The sequence below is a fragment of the Microplitis mediator genome, chromosome 10, assembly GCF_029852145.1.
Source record: "Microplitis mediator isolate UGA2020A chromosome 10, iyMicMedi2.1, whole genome shotgun sequence".
Lineage (NCBI taxonomy): Eukaryota > Metazoa > Arthropoda > Insecta > Hymenoptera > Braconidae > Microplitis > Microplitis mediator.
The window spans coordinates 10,845,928-10,855,361 of record NC_079978.1 but is presented as its reverse complement, the minus strand read 5'-3'; the positions used below and the strand labels follow the sequence as shown (position 1 = coordinate 10,855,361).

General features: G+C 27.3%; 2 protein-coding genes across 2 annotated transcripts; one reads left to right on the top strand and one right to left on the bottom strand.

Moving 5' to 3' along the window:
- Positions 1–1,467: 1,467 nt before the first annotated feature.
- Positions 1,468–4,917, bottom strand: LOC130675580 (uncharacterized). Its single transcript, XM_057481350.1, has 2 exons — positions 4,653–4,917; positions 1,468–4,173 (listed from the first exon to the last, which is right to left on the bottom strand). Exon 2 carries the CDS (start codon positions 4,074–4,076, stop codon positions 1,926–1,928), a length of 2,151 nt encoding a protein of 716 aa, XP_057337333.1. The 5' UTR covers positions 4,077–4,173; positions 4,653–4,917; the 3' UTR covers positions 1,468–1,925.
- A 133-nt stretch (positions 4,918–5,050) lies between these two features.
- Positions 5,051–7,982, top strand: LOC130675913 (uncharacterized). The gene is made up of 6 exons (XM_057481813.1): positions 5,051–5,337; positions 5,504–5,673; positions 5,751–5,960; positions 6,044–6,327; positions 6,505–6,740; positions 6,817–7,982. Exons 3-5 carry the CDS (start codon positions 5,924–5,926, stop codon positions 6,694–6,696), a joined length of 513 nt encoding a protein of 170 aa, XP_057337796.1. The 5' UTR covers positions 5,051–5,337; positions 5,504–5,673; positions 5,751–5,923; the 3' UTR covers positions 6,697–6,740; positions 6,817–7,982.
- Positions 7,983–9,434: the final 1,452 nt, after the last annotated feature.

The window sequence follows — 9,434 nt, the reverse complement described above, 5'->3', positions numbered from 1 at the left end:
GGCGGTAGAGCTGGCAAAATTTCATTGTTAGCCCGTGGAAAAGGTGGTCAGTACGGTTGCCGACCATGAGCATTATATAACCTATTGTACGTGGCAATAGCTGCTTCAGCCGCTTCTCTTGCTGCAGCAAGTTCTCGGTTTGCTGAATAAAGAAAAATAACATTCATTTCTACAATAATATTGAAACTAAATTGTTTAAATGTATGTATACGCTATTTAAACGTCTATTTACAAAAAGAAATGATATTTTGTTGTAATTTAAATACTATGCTTTTGACGAAAACTAGTTTTTATAATCCAAAAAAATATAACATTTTTTCTTTTAATTCAAATGAAAATAGTATCTTATGAAAAAACTTTTTTTCTAATCAAAAAATTTGGACCTGTATACATATATATATAATAAATACTCACCATTAGCGTCGTTCATGTTATTCATCTTAATCTGGTAACAAATAAATAAATAATCAATTAATTAAAAAAATTTTAATATATCTTGAATGTAAATATAGAAATGTCGAACAAATTTAAACTTATAAATAAATAGAGATAATAATTATAAAAATGAATTTTAAAAAATTACGCATTAGTAAAATACTAAAATTCATAAGAGCATTTTTTATAAATATAATTTTTTTAATAATTTACTCTATATATTTATATGTCGGAGATGAAAGAATAAAATGGGGTTTTCCAATTGGACGGGAAATTCCTAACCGTCGAGACTAGTTTTTACAGTAACAATTAAATAAAATTTAAGCTCTAGTTGTTTACAACTTAAGTAGATTATGTTTATTACGGGAGGCTTAGGCTCGCTGTGACATCTGTTCACCAAACGTAGCCACGGTCACAGGATGGATATAGTAAGACACAGAGGACAAGATAGTAAGATAATAAGATTGTTGTCCTTTTTTAAACATTTTGACTAAAAGGTTTCTAATGAAGAGTACAGAGTTTTTGGACTAGTTGAGTTGGTCAGTTCTGATTGAACATTCGTTGTGCGAGTTCAAGTTATCCTCCCGGGTAAAAAAAATTATATATAATTCTATAGAATCATATATAATCTATATATATTTATATATGATTTCATATAATTTATATATAACTATATATAATTGCATATAATTCATATATAACTATATGTCATTACATATGTTCGTTTTTAAGATTATATATAATTATATAAAACTATATATAATTACATATAATTTATATATAACTATATGTCTTTACATATGTTCGTTTTTAAGATTAGATATAATTATATAGAATAATATAGAATTACATATAATTTATACATAAGTATATGTCTTTACATTTGTTTGTTTTTAAGATTATATATAATTATATAAAACTATATATAATTACATATAATTTATATATAACTATATGTCTTTACATGTGTTCGTTTTAAGATTATATATAATTATATAAAAAGATATATAACTTGACATGAATTATTTATATTGAATTGTTACTCACTTATGATTCTTATATTCATATTTATTAACTATGTACTTAACTTCGTCTGATTTTTATAGAGTACTATAATTACAATGTTATAAATAAATAGTCGTGTAATAAGGTAGAGCCTAATTTATCATACATACAGAATTATAAAATTTTAATTTAATTTTATTGTGCCATTCTATACAAAGTACAATAATTTTCGTTTTTAGTAGAATTTAATTTTAAAACAATTTTACCAAATTCTTTTCGATTTATCTGGTCTTTTACATACATAGTTACCTACTCTTACTAGCTGGAAAATACTTTTTACATCTCTTAGTTTAATTAATAATGATTCACCTGATTCTATTATAGGTAAAATATGTTTTACTGTCACTTGCATTTTTGAATGAATCATAATTCTATTATTTTCTACTTTAAACCGTTCAATTATAAAATATAATTCATTTTCTTTTTCAAAAAAAAAATTTTATCATTCCATATACACAGGAATTATCAAAATTTCTTATTTCAATTGTATAACTATTTGTTTTAATAGTTTTGTATGATGTTGATGTGTATACTTCTCCAAAAATATTTGCTCGAGCATAAATATTCAAGTTTTCATCAATAAAACCTTCGGATATAATCAAAAAGCGATCATTTTCGTGGGCTTCATAATTAATTGGATTTCCCAACAACGAATAATTTTGTAACTTTCGAGCTTCTGCATTGTGATTAGTTTGTTCTATCTTACATTTAAGCATTTGTACACCTTGAATAATTTTTAAGTTATTAACAATTTCTTGACCTATATTTTTAGTTCCGTGAACGGATTGAGCTATATATCCATTTTGATTCTCCCACGGGAAAGCAGATGTTGACCGCAGTGGACCCCACCGTCTAACACAAAGTCCAAGATGTTTTAGCTGATGAGAATTGTAGGTCATTTCCCTGTCACTATACAATATTGGAATTTGTTCAACAAATAAATCAAGGAAGTTTTGAGCACGTTCTAGATCCGGTTGAATAAGAATTTGATCCTGGAGTAAATCATATAACGCCATAACTAATAACATCAAGTGTTGCATGTATTTGTCCGGTAAAAAACCAATTAAACTTGGTAACGAATAAAATAAAATCCAATTATAGAACTCTGAAGCTTTATAATACTTAAAATCTGTTATTGGTCGAGGCAATCGGTTGAATGATTGCGGAGGTTCAATATTTTCCATAAATAGATTAATTTCATCACTATCTTTTTTTATATTCCATGGACCTGGTTTTTCCAGTAACAAATTGGCATACTGCTTAACAACTCCAAGCAGTACTGAGTGCATATACTCAGGTAAAACACAAGATCCAAGATCTAGTAATGGAAGCGTTGATAATATTGAAAGTCCTTTAACTCCTTTACAGTGGGCTTTGGCAAAAACCTCTCGCATTTCTGCTTGTCTAATCATTCTTGTGCTAGTTCTCAATAGTGAGTCATTTTTTTCAAATGGATATATTCGTGTAGTTTTTTTTCCTGCAATTTTTTTACATTTTTTTGTCATTATTTCACAAACGTTGCATCCATAGGTACCATTATACAACAGAATGTTCTGTAAATTCGCTCTTGCTGGAGCATCTGCAATAAATAACGGAGCTACAACTTTTGAAATAAATTCTTCGTTAGTTTGCGGGTGTATCCATTTAAAACCTTTATAATATAGATCTTTTAATCTAGTACAAAATGGCTGAAGGAAAGTGTTCATATTTGGTTTGCATTCTGAATCATACCATAAACCCAAAATTATTATAAATGATTCACGTATATTCTCCGGAAGCTCGGCAATCGTATACATCAAAGGCCAGCAGTGGCTGTTTGCACTTTTAACCAAGGATAATCCATCAGTATTTAATATTAAAGTCAAGTCATATTTCCCTCTGTCTTCACGAGAATTTACTCTTATGTATTCTGTACCATCGGTTATATTGCTAATTACATTGCTATCATCACGTCTTGGCGGTAATAGTTTCAACTTATTCGCAAGGTTATTCTTTTCAAAAAAATATTTGAGTTGATCTTCAAGATTAAATTCAAAAAAAAAATTGAAATTCTTTTTATCGGCACAACAAGATGAACAATTTAAAATTTTTTCAAAAGCAATCCCAAGGTAGAATAAACAATTTTTACAATAATAATGTTTCCAAACTTCATTACGAGGTGCTAAGTTTTCAACATACTGAAGTAATTTGAATACAGTTTTAGGCATTCTATTTTCACTAAGAAGGATGGCTAGTTGAATCTTCAAAGCATTCTTTAAAGCTGATTTTGACAGTTTATGTTGAATATAGAAGTCAAGCAAATTAAATACGCTCTGGTCAACAGTCACAGTACTATTTTCATGGATTAAAATACTAGGAGTATTATCAATATTTTGAATCACCACATAATTCTCGTTACATATTTCTTGGTCCTCAATATTGTGCATTTCATGATCACTAATAGTATTGTCATAACCTAATAGTGTCATCATAACTGATTTGTGCATCAAGGTTATCCTCGTTATAATTATCATTACTGCTTTGACTTGTACAAGAACTGTCATCACTATTTTCTTCAGCACTATAACTTGACTCATAGTTTACGTTTGATTCTTCTTCAAGCGCAGATGTACTGGGTCTATCAGCTTTAAGTAGCTTTTTGGCTGCCCACCTATCTAATGTCCTTAATGGTACCTGTATTATAAAACATAGAGTTGAATATAATCAAAAATATTTATAAAATTTTGTTAGTATAAAAGCATAATTTTTTAAAATACATAATAGATGTTGACGAGTTTCTTCAAGCTGTATTTTATTTTTACTTTCTGTTAAACTTATAAATTATTTGACGTTTAAGAACTATTATATGAATAAACAATGAAAATTAAATTAGCTGACATCTAAAAATTTTTAGAATTTTTTTTTATTGAAAAAATCATTACAAAAAAATTAAAAAAAAAATTTCACTTGTAAAAAATTTGAAAAACTGCAAGTACAATTTTTTAAAAATATTTTTTTGTTCTAATTTTTTCAATAAAAAAAAATCATAAAATTAAAAACGTTGGCTAACTTTATTATTATGAATAAACAATATGTCAAAATTTTCTAATTAATATTTTCTGTAAATGTTTTTTCCGTTTATAAAAGAAATATTTATATTATTTCAAACTTACTTGTTTATTGGGATTTTTTTTATACAATTTATATTTTCTTTTCCTGCCAGTTGGAGGCCCATCCCCAGAAGACTTATCTGATGACATATTATTTATAATTTATCTATTTAACAAGATAAAACTTAATTAATTTCACATAAAGTTGAAAAAATAATGTCGTGATTTGAAATTAACGATTATTTAAAATGAGTGTTTTAATTGTAAACAAATGCATATATCCATGCATTACGTATGTACATACATGTATATATATTATATTTATATAAACATAGCCTATACCCATACCCATACCCATACAGTGATAAATACCAATACATCGATTGCGGCGCTGCACTGTGGCAATAACTGCAAACTAACGATAGGCACATTTTTTGCAAATGGCGTCATAGTATCTCGCTACACGTGTTCATGTTGTAAGGCGTCATATATTGAATTGCGTTATTTGAAAGTGAAGTCAATTAAAAATAAAGATTGTACTAATTAAGCAAATATAGTTATATTATATTGTTTTAATAAAAAGATTTGAATATGTTTTATTTAATTGAGTGTGACAAAGATCAATCTTTGTGTACTGTAGAAGACTTCGAAATCGTGTGCGATCCCGATCAACCACCAATATTAGACGAAAATGTTGATTTTTTTTATGGAAAAGAAAAGTACAAAGGGGTTGTTGTTGGCATGTCAGGTAAATATTGATATAATATTGATCAGTTTAAAATTTTGATTTATTTTTCAAATATAATTTAAAACATGGATGTAAAATTGAAATAAACTGTATGAGGTTATCTAGCTTGTCACATTTTTCAATAATAATGATGCGATTATAATTATATTTTATGGGAATATTTTAGAGGATGCTAATCTATTGAACGAAAAGGCAAAAAATTTAAAACGGAAACGGAAAGCTTCTGGTTCACCTGTTCAGTCATCACCATTACCTCCCAAGAGATCCCGGAAGCCTAAGAAAAGCTTTTCTTTTACTGATGAGATTAGTGACTGTCAAGTCAAGAAGCCGAAAAAAGTAGAATATTATAAATAAAATAATTTTTAAAATTATTAATATTAGACATTAATTTAATCATTAATTCTTCTAATTAGAATTCAGATAAAAAAAATCAAGAAAACTACACTAAAAACTTACAAAACCAAGTTAAATCCAAAATTCACGATGGGAATAAAGACTCGAGAACGGGACTTCCAAGCAACAATCTGCAGTCAATAAACCAGTCGCTGATCGTCCAGCAATAAGTCCCACAAAAGAGGAGCTTAGAATGATGCTTGAAAGACAGAACAAGCTCCTCGAATTATGTAAATTTAATTAATGATTTTTTATTTAGTGATTAGAATGTTTGTGATTATAATATTTATGATTTAACTATTTTTTTACTTAGATCGAAGCCCATCACGTCAAAGTTCAGCATTGAGTAGTAAAATATTGCAAAAAAGAAACGAATCAGATTCCGAAGACAGTGATAAAGAAGTGTTACGTGCAGAAACAAGTTCTGCAAGTGATAATGATGATTATAAGGAACCCCTCAGAGTATCAAAAAAAGAAACACTTGAAGAAAATGACAATCAGGACGGTCATCAATCTGAATCTAAAACGGAAAGTAATAGTCCGAAAGATGATACAACTTTGAATCCTCAATTGTGGGGCAAAAACTGCGGCGAGCCAGTGAGTATTTGAAAATGATTTTATAAGTGGAGAAAAGAAAACTTCTCAGTTTTTAAGCATTGTAGTTTAAAAAAGTATACTCCTGTTATGAATTAAATAGTGTCAATAATAATATAAATTTCAATTACGACAAATATAAAATAATAATTATTAATTTTTTTTTTGTTTTAAATTTAGTTAGTTTTGTTGAAAAACAACATTTACTGCAAAAAAGCGATTTTTGACGATGCAGAAGATTTATCTAGGAAGTCTGCTACATCGCTTTTACGAAGATTGATGGGTGGAGTATTTAGACCTGATGTTATTTTAAACGAACTGCACGTACAGTGGGCGGCCTCCTTCAGCACAAGGAAAAGACAAACAGCTTAAGAAAGTTGAACCATTAGATCGACTAGCCAAAAGAGCACTCATGGGTATATAATCTTTTTTCATTCTACTTATAATTGATTCTATCCATGATATTGATGATGCATTAAAATTGTATTACAGAATATTGTGATGATTATGCTACTAAAAAAGGATGGTCAAAATCCAACCCGATTGATCTACGTGCAGCTATGTCACAATGGATCGGTGAGTTAAAAAGAACACATCAAAAAAATCTCAAACGAAACACATAATTCGTTTGGTCACACTCTTTTTTTGTTAACTTGATAAAAATACTTTATCTCGCATGACGTTACACGTCAATCTATAATAAATAAGTTCATTAAGCTTTAATAAGATAAATTGAGAAAGATAACAATTTTTAGTACATGTTTAATGGCTGTCATCCATCGAATTTATTGATTATTAAATTTTTAATTATTATCCATTTCTGAAATTTAATATTTTTTATCAGAGTTTATGCTTTTACGACAGAGGAGAGTATTGTTAAAATTTAATCATTTTGCTAAGTATTCGATTTCCAAGATATTTAATCATAAAAAAGTATTACTAAGTTATTAAGTATTGTTAAGATATGAAATAAACTGTTGTTAGTCATAAAATAGTACTCGTAATTTAAATATGAGTCTTCAGACTATATAATGAATAATGCTTGAGCGTTTGAAAAAAAGTATTTTAACTTATAATGTGCATCTGAGTGACAAGACATGTGTGATTACACAGAAATTTAGTTCTTAAAAGTATATGAACGTTTAAGTTAATTTCTAAGAAATATTTAATGTTTGATGTTTGTTCGTTTTCTAATTTCATTTTATATGGTATTATATTTGTATTTTATTATCTAACGTTAAATTGTAATCTTCTATAATATATTATGATACAAAAAAGATTGTCATTAGGCATAAGATAATATGTATACGTAATTAGAAATGTTAAATCATCACTATTTAAAAAGTGAGTATCAGTACTAGTAGTACTAGTAGTATTAATACCAATTGATACATTAGTACAAAATAGTCATGTATATGCATAAGTTTTTCTTAAGAAATTCAGCTTAATTTAATTTATAAAGTTTAATTTAGGTATAAAAAAGGCAATTATTAGTAACAATACTTAAAATTGTAATGGTAAAAAAGTGTTATAATAGCAGGCCTATGATTACCTACAGTATTATCAGAAATACTTGCAATACAGTTCCTTGTGAAGCAATACATTAACATATTTATTAATTAGAAATGTGAAAATAAGTGCTGCATATATGCGAAATAAAGAGGATATGATTGAAATTTGACTTTTTCTGAATACCAGCAAACCCTGATGGAATAGATTTCTGCATATTTATCCCTAATTATATCAAAATATATATATTTATATATAACTTTATATAATTATATATAGTTATATGTAATTATATATAGTTATATATGGTCATATACAATTATATATAGTCATATATAGTTATATATAATTATATATAGATATATATAGTTATATATAATTATATAGGGCCATTTTTCATGTATAATTATATATGGTATTATATATAATTATATCTAATTATATATAACTTTTTTTACCCGGGCTGTCGACCGTGGATTCGTTCTCGAGCCTAGTTTGCCGTAGTATTTGTAAATTATTTGATCGGGTTTTATTTGAATATTATGGGACTGCCGTGTATTACAATTATTATAATTTCCTTTGTAATCAACTATTGCATTAATGAGTATTTAGTGTATTTTAATATTTGTGCGACACTATCTTCATTATATTACTTGTCTAAGTATCATTATTTGTGAACAATACTTTTAATATTAAATCACTGTGTTGCATAATTATTATTCGTTTATAGTTTAAATAAAATTGAGAGATATTAATATTGAAACCAATACTCGGGATAACGCCCAAGCTTGTAATGACTTTCCGACATATAATTTAAAATTTATCTGATATTTGCTACATTCACACTCATATTATACTTCATTAATAATAAAAAACAATATAATTGTAATTCAATTATAACAAATATTATTATTATTGTTTTTTACTTAAAATATTACATAATATTTTGAGCAAAAAAAAAATTAACATAAAAAATATACTTACGCGTTCTATTGTCGCAAAAATAATGATGACCGATCCTATTATAATGTATGGTTCTTGGTTTTTTTTTTTTAACTTTAGCACGCAACTGGTCACAAAAAAATTAACATCAATAAATAAAGTGATTGAATTGTTAGCTCATACTTTAACCCTTAACGGCCACACCTCCCTCAGGCCTCATAACGGCCACATGGAGTAACTCATTACCCCACGCTGAAAAACCCGGCCAGACAAGATGTGTAAATGTTTTCGAGACTTTTAACTAATTGGGTCATGTTTGTTGACGAGTTCTTCAATATTTCTAATGGTTTCACTTGGTTAATTTATAGATGGCGTTCTAAAAACTGTTCATATAGGTCAAAATTCTGAAAAAATGGCTTTTTTTGCAAAAAAATTCACTACTCCGCCATTTTGCAATATGAACGACTAAAACTTGAGGTTTGTCCGCACAATATATACCACTACCACAAAATAATAACAGTTTCCACCAATTTTTCAAAAAGTATAGTTATTTTGCAAAATTACTGGAAGGAAAAATGAAAAAAATTACAAATCATGAAATTGACTTCTTTTGCGATTTATTGTGTTAAAAATACATATTTATGAATAATAACGTAGAT

Bases quoted from the DNA above. Each gene is read 5' to 3' on its own strand.
- LOC130675580 (XM_057481350.1), bottom strand. From the start codon at position 4,076: ATGAGTCAAGTTATAGTGCTGAAGAAAATAGTGATGACAGTTCTTGTA.
- LOC130675913 (XM_057481813.1), top strand. From the start codon at position 5,924: ATGATGCTTGAAAGACAGAACAAGCTCCTCGAATTAT. The intron at 5,961-6,043 runs GTAAATTTAATT...TTTTTTACTTAG, and splicing joins GAACAAGCTCCTCGAATTAT to ATCGAAGCCCATCACGTCAA. The intron at 6,328-6,504 runs GTGAGTATTTGA...TTTTAAATTTAG, and splicing joins GCAAAAACTGCGGCGAGCCA to TTAGTTTTGTTGAAAAACAA.